Genomic DNA, 23,320 nt, shown 5'->3' on the forward strand with positions numbered 1-23,320 from the left:
TAGCCAAGCAATGTTGCTTTGCTTAGGATGAGCAGGAAATAGTAAAACTATTTTAGTATCAATTCAAACCTTCAGAAAAACAAAACAAAACAAAAAAAACAAAACAACCCTGATTATTCCTATTCCACGGCATTATTGCTTTGGAACAGGGAAGACTGGCAGAAAGGCGAAAGGGAAGCGCTATGAAAGGAAGGGTACCAACTTCTACTGCAAATGATGTTTTGCACTGTTGAAGTAGGAAAATAAAGTCTCACAAAGAAACCATATTAGTGTACAGTATTTATTACCTTCTATTAATCTGAAGTCAATCATTTTGATATGACTTAGTTAATTCTGAAATAAACAGATATTTTTAAATACCTATGAAGAAGAGCGGCTTTAACAGAAGAGTATTTAGTTGATCTGCACTCTTAATCCACATGCAAGATACACCGATCAAATACTGTACAGTTCCTTTCATTTTACACTGGTCCATTATAAAGCACAAATTCTTAGGGTGAAAGCAGGGAGAAAAGAAGTAAGTTTTTCAAGTAGCCCTTTTATTAAAAAAGAGCATCATCTATATATTAAGCCAATGTATTTCTCTCCGACTTTGATATTACTTACAGTATACAACTTTGCAAAATATACAGCTCACCAATGATACACAAACAAGTGGCCCTTTACTAAGGGCATGTAACAAAAGACAAAAAAAAAAAAAGGAAGAAATACAACAGAAAATAATTCTACAGATTAGAAAAGTCATATTTTAGAACATTATGCCACTTCAGTGTGCCTCCAGTGCTGGCAAGAAAGGTCATGCATAATGCTTTTTAAGAGAATGCTGTCATTAGTCCATGAGAGATTTGTCTGCATGCTTCACATGAACAGAAAAAGGTACAAGCCATAGGGAAAGGTAGCTTTCTCCAGTTATCTTTTAGGCCTGTCTATGTCATCAATAGTGGCTAGCAGCTTCTGTCTTGCCTTTTTGTTGATGTGGGAGCCCAGACAGACATTCACCAGATTGGTCAACTGCTTAGTGGAATATTCCTGTCAAACGAAAGCAAACCATGTTATGGCAGAATAAAACATGAGATGAACATTGAAAATTAACCTCAGGTATACACCTGTGGATTTTCAGCTGATAGAAGTAGTCAGTACGCAAGGGAGATTTAAAGTGGTATTTAAGTCAGGCTTGGATAGTTTACATAGTGGAGGCAGAGGACAAAACTGTATTCTGCTACATGCAGGATTATAACGGAAAATGCTTACAACTTTAATAGTGCTGGACTGAGTTCACAGAAAGTAATTCTGTGAATACATATGTATATAAATCAAGTTTTAATGTATTTTTGATTCTTTGGCCAGTATGGTGGGAAATATATCTGCAAATAGGATAAGCTTTTTTACTTTTATTACATTTTTCTAAACAAACTGTGATGAAAGTTGATCATCTTTTTTTGACTTTTCAGCTCCATCAAACTTCTAAATACTTCTGTCTACAGGTTTTCCAAACAATGTTAATTTCAGTACATGATAAAGGAAAAATGGCAAAAATGTCAAGACTAGAATTCTTAACGCCTGACAAAACACCACATTTGCCAGTACTACCTTTTTACGTAGCACCATCAAAAACATAGCTTCCACCAGTAGATTTAAACAAGAGTTTTTCCACATAGGTCACCAAACAACAGCTCACAAGCTCTCTTGTGGCTCCAGGTAAAACAAAGAAAACTATATTAAAGATGTATTTCTTTCATCTATCTCTAACATGATTTCAAGTAATTCCAAAATACAGATCTCAAGGTGGCCCATTTTAAAAGACTTTTCACTTCAACAATGGGCAGCTCCAACAGCATGTGACTATTACTGTTATAATTGTTAGATTATGCTATCATGAAAACATGCTAAATGCATTCAAAACACAAATGAAGTCTTATCTTGGACAGCAATGTTATGCAGTATTATTAAGTGAAGGAAGAATAAGCTCTTATCTAGAAAAAAGCTCTTATCCATTGTGCTTTACAATTTAATTTAAGCAATCTACTCCTAAAGGTGAAGTAAAACTTCCTCGCGTGATTTCAAACCATACTTTTTGATGATCAAGATGTGGACTTTGGCATGTTCCGAACAGCACACAGACAGTTTTAATTTAATTTTGCTCTACTTCTCTATATTTTTTGACAATAAAAGAATGTAAATTTAACGCTTACCCTATGTTCTTTTATCCAGCATTCCATGTCATTTTCTGTTAGGTAGTACGCTTTAATGTAGGTCTCCACAAATTCTTTATCTGGAATAGGTCTAATGTCTGTTAACTTCTCTAATTTCATTAAGAATTGTTGAAAGTCCAGTTGCATCAAGGCACGTCCTTCATTGCTGCACTTCTTTACATTGGCATAACTGAAAAGAGAAACACAGTGAAAAGTAAAACTTAGAAGGAATTCAAAATGAATGTTACTTACTTGTTTAACTTAGTATTTCAAGCATTGAGGAGGAACATAACTATGGTTTTAAGTTAAAAGCATGTAAGAACTTCTCTCAGAATGCCCAATGAAGGGTTTTATTTACATTAGTATAATGTTTTAGTCCCACTCATAGAATAGAGCCGCATTGTACCCACTGATACTTAAAAAAACCCCACCACCATCCCACACCAAAAGCCACTAAAAATCCTACATTAGAAAACTTACTAGAAGTGGGTTAAAGGAAATTAAATCAATGCTGATCAGCGCACTAGACAGTGGTGTCAAGTGATCAGTGACCACTGAAGTCTGAAACGTAACACACAGCTTTAAGAATGGTCCCCAGGAGCTTACTGAGCCAACAGTGAACAACACCAGAGAAAGGCACAAAGCTGTTTGTTCAAAAACACCCAGAACAACCAGAGGATAAAGGGTGGCAGCTCTGGCTAATCTCTGTGAAAGATTAGTGTTTTAATGAGAGTAGATTGACAGAAAACTGGTGACAGGTTTGAGCTCAAAGAAGAAGAAACCGTAGATGAGCTTAGGGCAGGGTAATACCAGGAAGGATTACAATGGGGTGTTAGGCCACAAATAAGGAAAATTATCTTTGCAGTTTTTCAAATGGATAAGAAATTGCATTTGTAAAGATCAAAGGAAATGACACTCCAATGACCTTAGCAGTGCCAATTTCAGCTGTGTACAGGAAATAAAAAAGCTTTGGTATGAGGCACAGATAGACTTAATCCAGCCCACCACTGGGCAATGATTCTCAACAGGACATACTGAAGTACTTCAAGAAGCCAGATGGGAAACAGGAAAGAACACAGAACTAGGAGATAGGGCAGGGCGAAATTTAAAGGCACAGGGCAAATCATATCAGAAAGGTATTCCCAGTCCACTCTGACCAGACAGTGAAATGTTTAGGTGAAAGAAAAGGTGAAAGTTTCATCCTTAGTCAGTCACAAGTGTGAACCAAAAATGCAGTGTGGAGCAAGATATATGAGTGATGATCTTCGGAGCTAAGAACTAAGTGAGTTGTAAACAATGTAGTCACAAAAGATGAGTAACATTGTCAAGAAAAAGAAACAAGTCCAAAACAGGCACAAGGGTTGGGGCATAGTAGGTTCATCATGACTAATGGTGTTACCCACTTGAAAGGAAAAGGGCCAGAGGGAGAAGAAAGATGCTGTTGCTCCACTTTGACTTAAGGCACAATAAGCAGAAAACAGATTTCAAAACGAGAAGACAGTTGTATAGGTCATGTCATACGAGGAACCCAGAAGCCAGAGAGAGTTTCATGGCTGGGTTTAGTCCCCCTGAAAATGAAACTGATCTCTTAAGAGACTGCAACAGAATGACGGCATAAAAAGAAATGGGCATGAGTATAAAAATGATCGTTTCATGAAGCAGTGGAAGCTGATGATCCTCAACAGACAGCTAACATTTGGAGAAACAGCATGTCGGTGAGGTCCTAAATTAGAGCAGACAGCAGGAGAGTGGGATGGAAAGAAGTAAAATAGGTAGCAAGGAGTGCATAGGGTAAAGATAACCAAGAAAGAAATATGGAAACATATGCAAGAGTGGAAGACAGCATGTATTCTATAATGCAGAAGTAGTTGTGATGAGAGCTCAGACATACGTAGCAAGGCGACAAGGACACAAAAATAAATACAGTGGATGAAAAGACTACAATACTCAGGCTCCAGTACTGACTCTGAAAAGACTGGGACACTGATTAAGGAGGGAGGGATGAGCAAGGTGTAGCAGTTCCTGACTAAGGTGCTTGAGCCTCTGTTGGTCAAGCCAACTAAGACACCTCTCTGTTCCCTATGAATTTGGAAAAATCCTGCTTTGTGGCTATTCTAAAATAACTGTTCAGGTTGACAACTCCATCCTTCTTCCTGGCAAAGACAAATGGCATCACCATAGAGATACTGACAATTACACTTCAACATTCTTCTTTGTTCTGTTGGGAAATTATAATTTTCATATAGAAGTTTCTTTGAAAGAAAAATACATTGTTTCAAATGCTTCAATAAAACACTCAGTCATTCTTCAGCAGTATGCAGGTCCAAGACCATTCCCTTTAAACTTAATGCTGTACCAGACTCCATGAAACAACTGCTTAAGGACTATGTTATGGCTTGGTATTTTTTAGGCCTCCAAAAGCACAAGAACTTACCAGTGCACTACAAAATTAGAACTTTCAATTGCATAAAATAGACATTATCATTATGGACATATTTACCCAAAAGCAAGAGTTTCATGAACTGCTTACCCTTCCACAAGGGTTCTATTGGCCAAGCGCATGCAGTGCTCCCAAAGGATGTTGGAGACTGGCAGAGGAATACGGACTCTCTTAGACACCTCATTCAACCTTCTGTTAAATTCTTCAAACTCCTGATGAAACATGAAAGATTTCTTTAGCTTAAAAGGGATCATACTCTATACATCCCTAGCAACCACAACAAAGAATTAGAAATGCACATGAAAGAGCATACTGAAAACTAAGAACAAAGCAGAGAAGCTTAATAGGCACAGACTGCAGAGACAAGCTTAACATACGAAGTAGAAAGCATACCACTTTCTAGTATATCATTCACATTACCTCAAGTAATACTGCTCTGTTCCCCAGAGGTGCAGTTTGCCCGGAAACTGACACCTCTGAAAATTAACCCAGTAGCTAATCCTTCAAATGCCATTTTCATTGCTTCACTCCCCAAATTCATCTTTAACTTTTTTAAAGTCAATATACAGCCACTAAAGAAAATCCTTCTTTATCCTTCTAAATACCCACCCCCGTCAGCTTTCAAACAGAAGCTCAGAAATATTGTAACCACTTTTCTTTCTTCAGCCTTTCACATTAGGTAAGTTCCCTGGTGCTTTAAAAGGAGCTGAGAGCACCCACTGAAGAGTCCAAATCTTAACTGTGCAGAAGCATACTTCAACACGTGATAACAATTCAGGTTGAGAGAAGGCACCTGTTTCCACCTGAAACATCAGCAGCCTGGATGGATTTGAGCTGTTACTATGAGTGACACACTAGTCACAACTGAACGTAATTACTGCTCCTGTAATTTTGTGACTTACATCAAGTGAAGTAAGTCTGCTGCAAGTGACTAATGCCTCTGTCGTTTTCAAAAACACCAAACAACTTAAATATAAAGCAGACTGATAGAGAGCTTCCCTGTGCAGCCAGCAAAAGCAGTTTTTGTACTGCAGCCTACTAGGCCCACACTTGTCCAACAAGGTGCTTTCATTTCAAGGCTGTTAATCTAGATAGTTCTTTCCCCCCCCCTTTTTTTTTTCTCACTCTCCCCCTGCCTCTCAAAAATCCAGTATGTGAAAGATATCAGGAAGGAATCCCAGCAATCAGTTTAACCTGGTATCTGACCACATAATTGGTGCTTAACACACATTTTCTGAAAGAGGAATTTGGCAAGAGAAAGCAGCGTACCACAATGTCATGCTTTAATTGGCATGCAACCCTTTTCTGAAGATGAAGGTGCCTAACACTCCATGATAATGAATTTCTTGAACAATTCTCTTTCTCCACTTCATTTGCTTCCATACATATTATGACTCTAAATATAGAATCTCACGTAACTGTAGACATGGCTAAAATAAGTTTGTTTTTAAATTAAGTATTGTGCTTACATCTGACACTCCTGGAGTTCCAGGCTACACAGCAAATGACTTACTGCTCTGCAGTAATCTCAAACCTTCTGTAGCAACCATTATTAGCCATATAACACAGAAGCCAGAAAATTAGCCCTGACTGTCCTGAAGCAAATTCTTCAGCAGTTCCGCATCCACAAAAGGAAAAAGTTCTACTGCAGAGACCAAATGTTTTAAGCACAAACTGATTTAAAAAAGCCATGGCAGCATTTAGAATGGTAATCACAAAGATTCAGTCAAATTCAGTGCAATAATATATCCTCTATCAGCTTCTTCCTTCTTTGCACTGATTTATTTTAAGCAGAGAACAGCTACAAAGTACCAAGGTGTAATCAAACCTGCTATTCAACATAGATTCACAACTTTTTCTCTGATATATACTTCACACAACCTTAAAATATTTTTTTCAGCTTCTGTGTAAGAATTAGTATAATTCTACCACTGCCAGAACTGCCTTTTAAAGACCTTTAGAAACATCATTTAGGCACATAGAAAAGGATGAGAGGGATTCTTCCAAGAACAGGTTCTGCACGTGTAAGACACAGCAACTGTATAGCCACTTCTACTGAATGCAATTAAGAAGCTGGGTGAACAACTCCCCTTCTACCTTCCTTTTCAAATGCTAACTTCTGAATATAGCAACTTCAGTTGGATAGTGCATAGTCATTCTCAGTTCCCCTCTGACCTATAGTCCCCATGATCTCAAAGATAACCACTAACATTATGCAGAAGAGCAAATAGCCTTTGTTAAAAAACAAACAAAACCCATCTTCCACCAGCCCCCCAAAAAAACCCAAAACAACCCTACCCAACACAAAAACCCAAACAAAAAACAATATCTCAGGCCACTGAACTTTCCCCATTGTTGCTCTGGTTATGACACATATATCTACCATTCAAGACTAAGACAGGAAACTCATTAAACTTTTATGGTCACTTTCACCCATCAGGTAGTCAAGAAATCATCACTGAAGCAATCTGCTAGCAACAGGAACAATAAAAATTCTGGACTGACCTACTTTTAACAAATTCCCATTTTCAGGACACTGTATTGCCTTAGCCATGCTACCTTCACAGTTTTAGTGAAGTATTACATCAATTTAATGTTTACGTGAACTCTTGCATGCTGTTTCCCAGAAAGTACTCACCTTTAACAGAGCATCTACATATATATTGTGTTGTGACATGATTTCCTTCACATCCCATTTCACATTAGCCATGAGAAGCAGCATTTGTTCATAATCGATTGCTTTAGCAGCAACAATCCAATAAACAGGTTTACGTAGTTCACTGGCAGTTGACACTGTCTGAAACAGAAGAGAAATAAAATTCAATTCAGTAAATTTCTGGCTAATAAAAGTAATATATAGCTCAAATGTTAAGTACTTGCACCATATTGTACAAGTTTCAAACTTCTTCTACAAAGTTTCAAACCTTTTGTTTAAAAATCAGCTGTGAATTACACAATTCTGACCTGAGAATAGAACTGTTGAAGAAAAGGCTTCTTGGCAGCTGGCATCACCGCATCAAGATGAGGCTGAAGACACTCAAACTGCTCAGCCAGAAATACCCTTTGAAAGCAAAGAAAATGCAATATTTGGCATGTCTCTGTACAACTTTTACTCTACGGTTGACATATTTGCCAATAATGATATGTAACCTTGGAACATTTAGCCCTAAGAACCGTAACAATATATCAGCAACTATCCTCAATTCTGTCAATTTTAAAATATGACTGCAAACAAGAAAATGCATGAATAAAGACACTAATGCTTGAATACCAACAATTCATATTTCTGTTTTACACAGGATACACTGTAAAGCTCTGATCCAAATAGTAATGTCAGTGGAAAAGTGTTCCATAATTGCCATACTGCAGGGCAGTCAGTATCAATATTAAGAAATCCATGTTCAGAATTCAAAAATAGCGTTCCTCATTACTTATGTATAAGGGAATCTTTAAAAGATTGAATACGAGATCACATTCTTTTTCAGGGGTAGCATTGGTTAATAACAACATAACAAAAAATAAATTTCTAACTAAACATAAATGAATGCAGAAATAAAACGCTCCTTTGAAAATACATTTTTAAAATTAACTTCTAATCTTTAAGTGTCATTTTGTGTGGGTCAAATAAATAATTCCATCTGACTCTTCCTATTATTTTGACCAAATAAAATCTATTTTGTGAGTTTTGTGTTACTTGCTCGTTATAATCTCCTCATCATAGGTACATTTCCACACATTGCAAAGAACATTGCAATCCAAGCCAAACCAATACGAACTAAGCAGTTTTGGGTCTCAGCCATCACCATTTGAGTACTTAATAAAAGGTTTACATGAACCATACACATTAAATACCCCCATCAGCCTCTTTAAAATTAAACTTTTCTCTTGTTAGATTTGGCCTTGTACTGTCACAAATTACTGGACCAGCTGCAGTAAAATTTCATTGCTCATGCTTGCAGGTGGTTAGACCAGATGGTTAGGCCCCACTACCTTTAATTAAGAAATTACCTCTATCACTCATATTTAAAATCACATTGAGACGCAGGAATTTTTGACCTGTCCAGAATGTTTTGGCTTGTAATCACAAACTCTTAAACAATCCATAGCTTCCAGTGACCACAAAATGCAATGTATAGTAAATAACCTACAAAGACTCCGTGGCCACCACTCTCTCTGCCAAACCATACAGCAAATTGCCAGATGTCAAAATTACAAGATGACTGAGATGTGGGCTTGGCACCTTCTCCTTTCTCTCTTCAGCAGCTGTGAGAGTTCCTGTGGGATCAGCAGAGACCTCCTAAAACAAAGAATTAAACAAATGAAAAACCACAAAGATGGCAAAAATGGCTCCAGCTGAGCAGTTTCAGATGACAGATAAGATGAAGGAATGTTTCTAAGTTGTAATTTTAATCAAGCCTGAATGAAAAGAATTTTCTATTTGAACAGTGTGGTGTTTAAACAGGTGGAAAAAAAATCATATCATGTAGATCAGTATTTAAGGGGAAAGAAAAAAAGGCATAGAACAAAATTCTTACTCCACCTTACTGCTCATACAGGCTTTAGCCCAACTGCCTACTGGGAGACTGACTTCTCACCCTCAGAGATCATATCTTCAATTTGACAGCAACCAAATAAGGCAACAAATCAAAGGAGTATTACTTATACATGACCTTTACTGTTTATGTGAGCTGCAGCTAACTTGAGTAAAATAAAAATGATGTTTCTAGACAAGTTCTAGTTCCATAAAAAACTTATATCCTGCAGACATCTCAAATGCAGAATGCAAGGAAATATTCACAGCAGAAGAAAATAATGTGTAATAAGAAACAGGTTACAGCTGTTGTAAAACTAAAAACCAAACAACAAAACACAAACCAAAAACCAGGGAAAAAAACTGGGGGGGGGGGGGGGGGAAGTGAAAAAAGCCTCACCTCTACATTTGAGGAATATTAAGTACATGTTACAGCTAGAAGGTGAATCACAGAAGAAATTCCCAGAGCTCTCATATTGGTCTAAGTAGATGTATAAAAAGACACCCCTCTGAAGCTTAGCTATTTACCAAAAACATATCAGTACATGAAAACATAAACATAGTTCTGGCTTTAGACTAATCACTTATATCATGCTTACTGTTTACACAGAGGCTATAAAAATATAAGAAATACTACAAAATGAAGGTGATATAGAACCCAGAACACATAAAAAAGGTAGGCATGACATGGCAGTGATTTCTTAAGTAAGAACCTTCCATGACCCTGGGGACAGAAACTCCTGTGGCCAGGCAGGTGCCACAACTATCACCCTGTCTGTGTGGAATGAAAACAAATTTGGGTAGTCACACAGGGACAAAGTAATGCTAAAAATAATTTCTTCAAAAGCAAGATCAGCTGCACAACATGTCTGCTATAAAATAAGATATGAACACAACCAATATGACAACAATAATGCTTAAATATGACATTTATGGTTCAACTCAAAAAACAAATTAGCATAATTCCCAGAATGCTGTAAAACTGGACAAAGATGAAGTAAAAAACATAATAATAAATATACTAGCTTTGCAGTTTGGGTTTTTATGGTGTTTTTTTTGGTGGGGGGGAAGGGTTTGGGTTTTTTAGGTGTTTTTTTGTGTTTGGCGAGGGGTAGGGGGTGGTGGTGGTTTTTTTCCAATTGGAGATAGAAATAAATTGCAGTGAAGTAATTAAAGAAGGAGGAGGAAAAATAGACTCAAGCTGACCACAACAATCACCAGCAATTTCTTCAGGTTTCACAGCAGAGAACAACTATGAGGAGTGACATGAAACAGAATATTTCTATTCATGTTTTTTAGCCTAAGAAGAAAAGGAGAGCAGTGAGCATTAGAAACAACAATGGAACTAAGTCATTGTCTAACTCGTTCTAAATATCAGGCTTGAGACAAGGAAAAATATGCATTGCAGATCTTGAAAAGCCAGGAGAAAAGGTGCTGCACAGCTGACCAGTTGAAAAGCGAAAAAAACAATAGGGAGGTTATTCTGGCAGATCTAACAGATCCATTGCGATTATGCTGTAGCAATTAAAGGCAGGGCAGGCAAAAATGGATTATGTCAAAACGTGTAATGACTTAGTGAGAATGTAACTGATACATAGTGAGCAGAAAGATCAACACTTTGCTGCTATAGACAAAGTGGCAACAGAATGTGTTTACTGCTTAGATGAAAGCCAAGCCAAAAGTGACATTAAGAATATAAGACAAGTGTGGAAGATAACAGTGTCCAAGCTGTTGAAAATGGTTTGAAGTGTGGGGGAACAAAAAAAAAATCACAAGTTCTACTTTAACTATCTTGAATTTTAGTTGCCAGTTACCTCCTATCATATAACAGCCCGAGGCAACAGAGGTGGATTTCCTAAATCAGAAAGGCTCTTTCAGTTCTGCGTCTGCCAAAGATGTCAAACACAAACGTAAAAATGGGTACAGCAGACGGAACAAAGCACAAACTAGGAAAGCAGAGTTCTCACTATCAAGGGTGAAGAAATTATCTTCAGACTTCTTAAAAAATCCCCATCCCTATAATAGGTTACAGAAGCAGAAAACAGATAAAAAAGGGAGCCTTGAAGGATCTCCACAGAAATTTTGACATTAAAACCAAAGACTGCTGACTGAGCAATACCATCAATACATCATTTGTAGCACTAAAAGATCTCACATAAAGAGATCAATGAGCAGAAGAAAAAAACTTCTAAAAGAAGCTTACAGTAAATACTATCAGTAAGTTGCACTGAGCACGGGAATGATTACAAAGACTAGCCACATCACTATGTTAGCTGAAAAATGAATTTTCTTTGTTCTGATCTGTGTTCATGTTCAGCCACATAAATCTGCAATTAAATTTGCCTGACATTTCACAATACCATGAATTTTGCATTCTCCTGAGTCTGTCAGAATGGTTTTGCAAGCCAAAAGGTCTGGTTATGTGCTAAAACTCATGTAACCTCTTCTAGTCAGCTCTGAAAATACCTACCTAGTACATTCACAAGTACACTGCAGACACGCAGTAACATCTACTCATCCAGGCACAACAGTCCCAGTATAGGCTGGGGAATGACCTGTTAGAGAGCAGTGTAGGGGAGAGGGACCTGGGGGTCCTGGTGGACGACAGGGTGACCATGAGCCGACACTGTGCCCTTGTGGCCAAGAAGGCCAATGGCATCCTGGGGTGTATTAGAAGGGGGGTGGTTAGTAGGTCGAGAGAGGTCCTCCTTCCCCTCTACTCTGCCCTGGTGAGACCTCATCTGGAATATTGTGTCCAGTTCTGGGCCCCTCAGTTTAAAAAGGACAGGGACCTGCTGGAGAGAGTCCAGCGCAGGGCAACTAAGATGATGAAGGGAGTGGAGCATCTCCCTTATGAGGAAAGACTGAGGGAGCTGGGTCTTTATAGTTTGGAGAAGAGGAGATTGAGGGGTGACCTTATTAGTGTATATAAATATCTAAAGGGGGAGTGTCACGAGGATGGAGCCAGGCTCTTCTCAGTGGCAAACAATGAAAGGACAAGGGGAAATGGGTACAAATTGGAGGACAAGAGGTTCCACTTAAACCTGAGAAGAAACTTCTTCTCAGTGAGGGTGACGGAACACTGGAACAGGCTGCCCAGGGAGGTTGTGGAATCTCCTTGTTTGGAGACATTCAAAACCCGCCTGGACACGTTCCTGTGTAACCTTATCTAGGTGTTCCTGCTCCGGCAGGGGGATTGGACTAGATGATCTTTTGAGGTCCCTTCCAATCTCTAACATACTGTGATACTGTGAACACTCAATTCCCTAAAAATATTGACTGAATCAAAGATACTGTTAACTATCAAAACCCACTCTTCACCTGCTTCCTCTTTTTCAAGTCATTCTCAAAAAATTAACAAACAAACAAAAAAGAGAAGATTTGAACTCTTTACACATTATTAAAAAAGCCAAACCTACAGCCCATCAACCAATTCTCTAGACTTAGGAAACTGTTCTAAGCTCTGTTCAGCCAGAGCTGGGGGAGCAGTATCAGTGGTAAAGGTTTAAGCATCTTTGTTTCTTTCATAGAATCATAGAATAGTTAGCGTCGGAAAGGACCTTAAGATCATCAAGTTCCAACACCCCTGACATGGGCAGGGACACCTTGCACTAAACCATACCACCCAAGACATTGTCCAACCTGGCCTTGAGCTCTCCCAGGGATGAAGCATTCACAACCTCACTGGGCAACCCATTCCAGTGCCTCACCATCCTCACAGTAAAGAATTTCCTCCTTACATCCAACCTAAACTTCCCCTGTTTAAGTTTTAACCTGTTACAACTTGTCCTGTCACTACAGTCCCTAATGAAGAGTCCCTCCCCACCATCCCTACAGGCCCCGTTCACATACTGGAAGGCTGCTATGAGGTCTCTATGCAGCCTTCTCTCCTCCACGCTGAACAGCCCCAACTTTCTCAGCCTGTCTTCACACAGGAGGTGCTCCAGTCCCCTGATCATTCTCGTGGCCCTCCTCTGGACTTGTTCCAACACTTCCATGTCCTTTTTATGTTGAGGACACCAGAACTGCACACAATACTCCAAGTGAGGTCTCACGAGAGCCGAGTAGAGGGGCAGGATCACCTCCTTCGACCTGCTGGTCACGCTCCTTTTGATGCAGCCCAGGATACGGTTGGCTTTCTGGGCTGCAAGCGCACACTGAAACTGGCTCGTGTTCATTTTCTCATCGACAGGGACCCCTAAATCCTTCTCCTCAGGGCTGCTCTGAATCTATTCTCTGCCCAACCTGTAGCTGTGCCTGGGATTGCTCCAACCCAGGTGTAGGACCTTGCACTTGGTATGGTTAAACTTCATGAGGTTGGCATCAGCCCACCTCACAAGCGTGTCAAGGTCCCTCTGGATGGCATTCCTTCCCTCCAGCGTATCAACCGAACCACACAGCTTGGTGTCATCGGCAAACTTGCTGAGGGCACACTCAACCCCACTGTCCATGTCAGCAACAAAGATGTTGAACAAGACCAGTCCCACACCAGTCCCTGAGGGACACCTCTCGTTATGGATCTCCAGCTGGACATTGCGCCATTGACCACAACTCTTTGTGTGTGGCCATCCAGCCAGTTCTTTATCCACCGAGTGGTCCATCCATCAAATTGATGTCTCTTCAATTTAGAGACAAGGATGTTGTGTGGGACAGTGTCTAATGCTTTACACAAATCCAGGTAGATGACATCAACTGCTCTACCGCTGTCCATCAGTTCTGCAGCCCCATCATAGAAGACTAATTACAAATTATGTAAAACCCAAATATTACAAAGACTTAATTTTGTATTTATGCAGTCCACAGTTGCCCGTCACTTCAGTATTCAGATGATACATTTTAAACTTTTTCTTTCCTACCTGCCTGCTTCCCATAAAGCTAAGTATCTTGTGAACCTTTCAAATGCTGATGTCATGTTGCACCTGAAGACACAAAACATGCATGAGACAACTGACTAAATCAAAGGGATACTAGGGTTCAACCAGGGAGTTAAACTCTACTGGCCAAACACAGTCCGAGCATTTAATTCTCATGGTTTGTTCCAATAAGCAGGTGGTGCAAAAGCGTGTTCATAGCAAAAAGGAAGCCCAAGGAAATAGCCAGTGTGCCAAAACCCAAGAAAAGCACAAGATCACTTTGACAGGGCTTCCATAATGCACGTGGTTTTTGTTTCCTCCAGCCTTCATTAACAGAAATTATTAAATGACCATGTGGTTTTTGTCACAAAGCAAGCACATCCAAAACCTCAGTTGGATCAGTCCCACTGACTTCAGGAACAGAATTCAGTAAAATTCGTGCAGAAACTTCTTGGATCTTTGCATTTCATGCATTTCTTAGCATCCAAAATTAAGTGGCAGACTTCTGCATAAGAAAATACCAAAGGTTAGCAAGTTTATTGCTATCTCATCTAGCCTAATGCAACAAGGCCTTTATCAGGAATCACTGTGTTGATAGACAACTGAGAAATAAGCCATTAACTATGCCTCAAAAAATAAGCATCAAAAGAGCCTCCGCACAAAAGCACACACACTCTCAGACCCATGGGAACCCAAACCACTACCTTACAAACTCACGTAAGCAAATCTGGTACATTTACACACATTTACACCGCAGCATTTTTCTTATCCAAAGAAAGATTTTCAGTAGGAGCTGATGATGATTCCCAGACGCTCAGCTGTAACTGTGGACATCTGCAGTTCTCTGGAACTAGGAATCAGCCCAAGCTTTGGGTGCCCAACAAGAAGAGCCTGAAGGGACTAAAATGAGATGCCTCAATGATTGCCCAAAGAGAGACAAAGCAATTGCCAAGCCCAGAAAACTTATTCAAGGAAATAAGTTGGAAAGCTTCACTAAATCATTCCAGTCTACTTGGGTAATACAGTCAAGCAAATAAATAAGAAGTTATATCAAGAGCTCTAAATTAATAATGTGAGGAAGTAAAACAACTGCAGAAGTCCTAGCATGTGTTCAAAGTGCTTTTCGTGACAGAACTATCTTTTGTATAGAGAGACTTCTCCCCCACTTGACAAGCAATTCACACAATATATTGTCATTATGTATGAATAGGAATGCCATCCAGAGGGACCGTGACATGCTTGTGAGGTGGGCTATTGCCAGCCTCATGAAGTTTAACCATGCCAAGTGCAAGGTCCTACACCTGGGTCAGAGCAATCCCAGGCACAGCTACAGGTTGGGCAGAGAAGAGATTCAGAGCAGCCCTGCAGAGAAGGACTTTGGGGTCCCTGTCGATGAGAAAATGAACATGAGCCAGCTTCAGTGTGCGCTCGCAGCCCAGAAAGCCAACCGTATCCTGGGCTGCATCAAAAGGAGCATGACCAGCAGGTAGAAGGAGGTGATACTGCCCCACTACTCTGCTCTCGTGAGACCTCACCTGGAGTACTGTTTGCAGTTCTGGTGTCCTCAACATAAAAAGGACATGGAACTGTAGGAACAAGTCCAGAGGAGGGCCACGAGGATGATCAGAGGACTGGAGCACCTCCCGTATGGAGACAGGCTGAGAAAGTTGGGGCTGTTCAGCCTGGAGAAGAGAAGGCTGCGTGGAGACCTCATAGCAGCCTTCCAGTATCTGAAGGGGGCCTAGAGGGACTCTTAATTAGGGACTGTAGTGACAGGACAAGTTGTAACAGGTTAAAACTTAAACAGGGGAAGCTTAGATTGGATATAAGGAGGAAATTCTTTACTGTGAGGGTGGTGAGGCACTGGAATGGGTTGTCCAGTGAGGCTGTGAATGCTCCATCCCTGGCAGAGCTCAAGGCCAGGTTGGACAATGTCTTGGGTGGTATGGTTTAGTGCAAGGTGTCCCTGCCCATGTCAGGGGTGTTGGAACTTGATGAACTTAAGGTCCTTTCCAACCCTAACTATTCTATGATTCTAGGATCTTATGTTGTTCACATCTTTCTAGGGGAAAATAAATAAATAAATAAATCACAAATTGTCCTTTTTTTCTTCAGGCTTTTTTCTTTGAAGGCGCAGGAGACCAAGCAAGGACTGTAGAAGTTGGAGAAATTATCTTTGATTAAACGAGACCTCACTAAGTATCACAGCTCACAGCTACCATTTTAGTGAGGAGCTTAGCTATGTATTTAGGAGCAGCGTCTTGCACTAGGCACTGCCATTTCGAGTAAAGAATTCCACAGCCAAGACTCTTCAGAGCTTGCCACTGGTATGCCAAACGAGGATATAAAAGGGTTTATGTCCACGCAGGACTGTGTGCTGACATTTTAAATAAAACCAAATTGCTTGTTTCCAGAACAGGGATTAGTGTAACTGAATCGTACCGTTCCACAGCATTAAAAGGTCAAAGCCAAAACCAGCCAGAAAGACAGGCACAAAGAAAAGAAGTTTTCCTCCCAATCCTTATCTTATTTGTACAGATGGAAAATCTACATTTTCCATGTCTGCACCTTTGATCTCTAAGCTACTGTCTGCCAAAAGGTACTTTATGGGGAAAGACCCCAAAAGCTAAATCAAAGGCAGAACCTAAAATACATTAACTGATACTTCTTCATACCAGTGATTCCTCTCCGCTACTCTTGTATACATTGCATTGCAATGCTTATATACTGTTTTACTGCAGTGATTTATTTTCTACTGCTGTAAGGCACAGTAACTCTGACAAACTTCATTCTAAATCCCAGTTTTACTTGATCAATCCAGTTTGCAATGAAATATTTATGAGTATTCCATGATTATCTGCCCAAAAATCTCACTTTTGGAAGCAGCAGTATCATTCAAGGCAGCTATTTGCATACACAGGACATTCACAAACATCTAGGTAACAGCAGTACCATGACTACGTTACATTTTGTGAAGATAAGGAAGCTGCTTAGAGACAGATACAGTAAGGAATCAGAAGTAGAAATTTCCCTTCCGAATCACCAGTCATCTTAGATCACATAAATTTGATTGATGCCTTGTACCTACTTTGGGGCTTACTGGTCTCAACAGGCTAATACAAACATTACTGCTGCAAAACCACGTTCCTGTTAGAAATTACGAAGACCAAATGTGTGTAGGCATCTCTACATACCCCAGTCTGCAGAACTGTCAGTGAGGAGATGTAGGCAGCTCAGAAAAAGGCACTTGTTTTGATGTATTTTGCCTAACCAAAACCCCACCTCAGCATTATAGTGAGGCTGAAAATATAGCACTTCCTCCCCTTTTCATTTTTCTCTTTGTGTTTTCCTTTTAATACATCCTACTGGTATGAATGAAACACAGCTTGCAGAATGCTATTTCTGGATCCAAATTATTAGCTCTGAAGCTGCTTCATAGGAGATATCTGTGCTGAAGCTATTTTGTACTAGCTGTGGAAAGGCCTGAATATGAAGTTCAGATACACAATATGAAATTCAGTACAACATAGCCAAACAAATCTTTAGAAGTCATATGGTTCTCTTACCTCTCAGAAATGAAACTGCACACTTTAATACAAATAGTCAAAGTGCTTGTATTTTTTATCCTTTTTTTCGAGTTAGCCTATAAGTATTTTGTTAAGGCAAAGGCAAGTAACTTAGACACAGAAAACTGGTTAATCATTGTAAGTTCCTAGCACACTTCCAGTGTAGGTAAGTATAAATTAACTATAAGAAAGCAAATAAGACAGTCTGGCTAATTGGTAGGCCCCTTAAATTAATTTTTAACTAAAACTATTTCATTTATACATAAAAAATGGTGCCACAGTCGGGGGTTTGGTGCCATAGTCAGGGGTTTGGGTATTTAGAACATGGGACTTGATTTGGGAGGCCAGGCCTACTGGAGGCTAATGGAGCTGGACTGACAACGAATGAAAAGAGTGGTTTTGGTAGGAGGCTTGCCAGACCGGTCAAGAAAACTTTAAACTAGATGTGTTGTGGGAGGGGCACATCGATTCATCCCAGCACTCCCAGTCAGTTGCCAGCACCTATAATAAATGCTTGGAACAATGTAAAGATATTCCAGCCACTCCAGCCAATGAGCCGGCTTCATTTGGAGCTCAGCTCAGATGCCTCTATACAAATACCCATAGTATAGGGAACAAACAGGAGGAAATAGAGATGTGTGCACGTCTACGACGGTATGATATAATAGGCATCACAGGAACACGGTGGGATGGCTCCTATGACTGGAGTGCTGGAATAGCAGGTTACAGGCTCTTTAGAAAAGAGAAGCCCTGGAGATGGGGCGGGGGAGTTGCCCTTTATGTTAGGGATAGGCTGGAGAGTATGGAACTCTGTCTGGAGACAGGTGAGCAGTCAACAGAGAGTTTGTGGGTCAGGGTTAAAGGGACAACAGCGATGGGGAACATTACTGTGGGGTTCTGCTACAGACATTCTCATCAGGAGGACTCTGTGCATGAAGCACTCTATAGACAGATAGGAACAGCTTCATGCTCACAGGCCCTTGTTCTCATGGGGGACTTCAATCACCCTGGTATCTGCTGGAGGGATGATACAGCCTGGCACAAGCAATCCAGGAGGTTCCTCGATTGTGTGGAAGACAATTTCCTTCTGGGAACGTAGGGACCAGGTTAGGAAAGCTAAGGCCCAGTTAGAATCAAACTTGGCTGGGGATGTGAAAGATAACAGGAAAGGATTCTATAGGTACATCACAAATAAAAGACAGACTAAGGACAATGTGGGCCCTCTCCAGAATCTATCAGGAGAACTGGCTACACTGGAAGGCTGACGTTCTTAATGAGTTCTTTGCCTCAGTCTTCCCCGGCAAGTGCTCTGACCACACCACCCAAATCTTGGAAGGCAGACGCAGGGACTGAGAAATGAAGACCTTAGGCCCACTGCAGGAGAAGATGTGGCTCGAGACCATCTTGAGGACCTGAATGTCCACAAGTCCATGCGACCTGATAAATCCATCCGCGGGTCCTGAAGGAGCTGGCGAATGAAGTTGCTGAGCCGCTGGCCATCATATTTGAAAAATCATGGCAGTCAGGTGAAGTTCCTGATGACTGGAAAAAGGGAAATATAAACCCCATTTTCAAGAAGGGGAAAATGGATGACCAAGGGAATTACAGACCAGTCAGTCTCACCTCTGTGCCTGGCTAAATCTTGGAGCAGATTCTCCTGGAAGGCATGCTAAGGCACATGAAAAACAACAGGGTGCTTGGTGACAGCCAGCATGGCTTCACTAAGGGGAAATCCTGCCTGACCAATTCGGTGGCCTTCTATGATGGGGCTACGGAACTGATGGACAGGGGTAGAGCAGTTGACATCATCTACCTGGACTTGTGCAAAGTGTTTGACACTGTCCCACACAGCATTCTTGTCTCTAAATTGGAGAGACATCAATTTGATGAATGGACCACTCGGTGGATAAAGAACTGGCTCTATGGCCGCACACAAGGAGTTGTGGTCAATGGCTCAATGTCCAGCTGGAGATCCGTAACGAATGGTGTCCCTCAGGGGTCGGTGTTGGGTCTGGTCTTGTTGAACATCTTTGTCACTGACATGGACAGTGGGATTGAGTGCGCCCTCAGCAAGTTTGCCGATTACACCAAGCTGTGTGGTTCGGTTGATACGCTGGAGGGAAGGAATGCCATCCAGAGGGACCGTGACACGCTTGTGAGGTGGGCTGATGCCAACCTCATGAAGTTTTAACCATGGCAAGTGCAAGGTCCTACACCTGGATCGGAGCAATCCCAGGCACAGCTGCAGGTTGGGCAGAAAATAGATTCAGAGCAGCCCTGAGGAGAAGGACTTTGGGGTCCCTGTCGATGAGAAAATGAACATGAGCCAGCTTCAGTGTGCGCTCGCAGCCCAGAAAGCCAACCGTATCCTGGGCTGCATCAAAAGGAGTGTGACCAGCAGGTAGAAGGAGGTGATCCTGCCCCTCTGTTCTGCTCTCGTGAGACCTCACCTGGAGTACTGTTTGCAGTTCTGGTGTCCTCAACATAAAAAGGACATGGAACTGTTGGAACAAGTCCAGAGGAGGGCCACGAGGATGATCAGAGGACTGGAGCACCTCCCGTATGGAGACAGGCTGAGAAAGTTGGGGCTGTTCAGCCTGGAGAAGAGAAGGCTGCATGGAGACCTCATAGCAGCCTTCCAGTATCTGAAGGGGGACTATAGGGATGCTGGGAATGGACTCTTCACTAGGGACTGTAGTGACAGGACAAGGGGTAATGGGTTAAAACTTAGAGAGGGGAAGTTTAGATTGGATATAAGGAGGAAATTCTTTACTGTGAGGGTGGTGAGGCACTGGAATGGGTTGCCCAGTGAGGTTGTGAATGCTCCATCCCTGGCAGAGCTCAAGGCCAGGTTGGACAATGGTGTGGGTGACATGGTTTAGTGTGAGGTGTCCCTGCCTATGGCAGGGATGTTGGAACTAGGTGATCTTATGGTCCTTTCCAGCGCTTACTATTCTATGATTCTAAAAAAAAATTTCAGACCATACTTAAACCAGTATCTATATTAGTGGTGCAGAGATTAACAAAAGCCATCACTGGACAAAACCTCGTTATTGGAATGTTTATAAAAGTTTGAAATAGGAAGCAAATTTAAGGCAGTAGTACCTAAAAAAAAAAGCTTGCTCAATCCTGTAAAGAATTAAGCCCTTTCATTATCTTCATCCTTTCATCATTGTCATTTTGATTACACTATACAAAACATCCAAGCTAAAAAAAAAAATAAATCCAAATTATAAACATGGTTTTGTACCAGAAATACAAGGAGCAGTGGCACATTTAGTTCCCACTGAAGTGGTGAGCTTTGGTGGTTGTTTATTGTTTTGGCTTTTTTGTTTACTATAACGTTTTCTATTATATCAGTGCAGGAGCAGCATACGGACATGAATAATATGTATCACATCTGAGGTGTCACATAACTGCCCTGTGGTGAAGTTAACACAACTGAACACATGTTCATATCTCAGCTATTTCCTGTCAGCCTAAAACATTAATCTAAACTGCAGGTGGACTTGCTGCAGTTTATGAAGTTGGCTTTGCTATGAAATAGTAGATTGTGAAAGAGCAGAGAAGTGATTCAGCTACAGCTGAGTACTACATAGAGGGGACAAGGACCCTCCAGCAGAAGCAGAGAGTATGTGAAGCATAAGGAGGGATGAAGGGAAGAGGACAGAAAGCATTTTAAATTGCTGCATCCTTTTTGCTCAGATGCTGTAAGAAACCTGACTCTACCGCTCAGCAGTCCAAATGAAAACCAGGACAGTACTTGTTTCTCAAGTATGGTTAGTATACTGTAAGTACAATGTATATTAAAGGACTGACACTTCTTACACTGTATTAATAGGGGAGTATAAACTTAAGACTAGAAAACTCCACGAGGAACTACATGGAATGCCTCCAACTGACCTCCATATTCTTCATACCGAAGATGCTATAAAAATGCAAGAAAGAATGTTAACTGCAGCTCAGCTTTACCTTGCCAGAACTGGAACACCCCTTCCATTTTGCTTTCTCCTTCACAAAGAAAGCTTACAATTCAGCTAAACAATAATAAAAGTAGTATCCTTAAAAGGTATCTGGTGTAAACTACCAGGCATTAATTCAATCCCAAACAGAACTACAGAAAGTCTACAAAAAGGAGACAGCCTCTAAATCCTTCAATTATTCGTCTACCTCCTGACAATAACATAGAGTAAAAGGCCTTCATCCACTTAGTATCTCAAAAAGGGAATAGACAAAGTCCAAAAGAAAAGCTAGGAGTCATCCAGTCTAAATTACCAAAGACTCTTGACATAGATGACAGAACTTAACCTCCACAGGCACTGACAGATTAGAGGAACTATTCTGATCTACATGCAATTCTGGCAAAGCCTTAGTTACAGATTCAGAACTATCAGATTCAGATTATCTTTATTACAATAAAATACTGAAAGATGCTGCCATTAGAAACTGAAATGCAGCAGAAATGATAGCCCTTAATAATGTTACCGTGAATAGAAGACTATGCAAAAAGCCCCAAATTCCCAACAAGCCATGAGGCTGAACCCCACAACAGACATGGATATTTTCAGATAGCAATTTACAACAATCTAAAGATAAGAGAGAAGAATTTTGAGAGCAGTCCAGAACAGTCCATGCAATCATGAGAAAAACCCATTTTATGACACAGTAAAGATTAATCTTGACTTTCACAAACTCTTAAAAATAAGCAAACAATAAAAATATCCAGAAGACTTTTTCTTCCTCATGAATCAAAACCTGGAAAATTTCCATTTATAGTATAAGACCAGCATAAGTTCATAGGATATTAATAAACCTCATGGAATGCATTTAAGTTAATGGCAGTTAGCTCAGATTTCTTCCTCCTTTCAAAGCATACCTGGAACATAGCTATTAATTTCAACTGACACTAATATTATCTTTAACAGCACTGTTAAATGACTAAGGAAGAGAAAGAAATGCAGTTATTTTTCCAATTCACTTCTAGTAAAGATTTGCTAAAAATTATTTTGACTGATGAAAAAAAAATAATCAAAGCTGCAAAGCACTGTCTAGAACTATGACTACTGAGTAAGTTAAAAAAATTAATTCCATAACTTGCTGTTTTTTCATAATCTTGAATGATTTGTTTGCAAGACCTTCCCAGAAGTAATTTTTCTTTCTCAATACATTGCCTTTGAGATAAGTATCAGTATGACTAGCCGCCTCCTGTTTCATAGAGGTCTGTGTTATTAGCTGTCGTATGCTCCCTCTACTGACTCTATAAGAAATGGCCTGAAAATCCTGTAAAATGATTCTCTGAAAGAATAATTTAGGACTTGATATAATACTGCAATGAATTAAAAAAATCGATAAGTACAATTCTGTGGAGTGCAAAATCCTTGTGAAAGTCAGAACGTGTGTCTTCTACTTTCCAAGAAAGAAGCCTTAGAAAATAAATTCTTCCTCCAGTATTTTTATTTACTTGTACACAAGCATCTATGATACTTTTAGAAAAAGTTCTTCATAATGTCTCAAGAAGTTTATATTTACATGGAAAAAAAGAACTTCAAATTTCCATGTTTTCCATAGCTCTTCACAATATTTCTTTATAAACTCTGCTGCTCAGTTGAAACCACAAAATCTACCCAAAGACTTCTGTCGTACTGTGACATGAACAGTAATCTACTACCAGTGTGACATGAGCACTGCATTTACTTTTCATAATTTGAAAATAACTCATGAAGTGACCAATAGGATAC

General features: G+C 40.3%; 1 protein-coding gene across 2 annotated transcripts in view; it reads right to left on the reverse strand.

Moving 5' to 3' along the window:
- Positions 1–262: 262 nt before the first annotated feature.
- VPS50 (VPS50 subunit of EARP/GARPII complex) overlaps positions 263–23,320 on the reverse strand; it is an 86,075-nt gene continuing 63,017 nt past the window's right edge. For both annotated transcript variants that reach the window (XM_061350085.1, XM_061350086.1), the window contains 6 exons: positions 8,781–8,929; positions 7,597–7,693; positions 7,271–7,429; positions 4,723–4,844; positions 2,193–2,382; positions 263–1,029 (listed from right to left, as the gene is read on the reverse strand). In XM_061350085.1, the coding sequence (XP_061206069.1) occupies positions 910–1,029; positions 2,193–2,382; positions 4,723–4,844; positions 7,271–7,429; positions 7,597–7,693; positions 8,781–8,929 (837 nt within the window). In that variant the 3' untranslated portion in view covers positions 263–909. The remainder of the gene's footprint in view (positions 1,030–2,192; positions 2,383–4,722; positions 4,845–7,270; positions 7,430–7,596; positions 7,694–8,780; positions 8,930–23,320) is intronic.

Source organism: Neopsephotus bourkii, unplaced genomic scaffold (genome assembly GCF_033783945.1).
Source record: "Neopsephotus bourkii isolate Nb327-2 ecotype Australia unplaced genomic scaffold, CSIRO-AGI_Nbou_v1 NB_479, whole genome shotgun sequence".
In the NCBI taxonomy this organism is placed as follows: Eukaryota; Metazoa; Chordata; class Aves; order Psittaciformes; family Psittacidae; genus Neopsephotus; species Neopsephotus bourkii.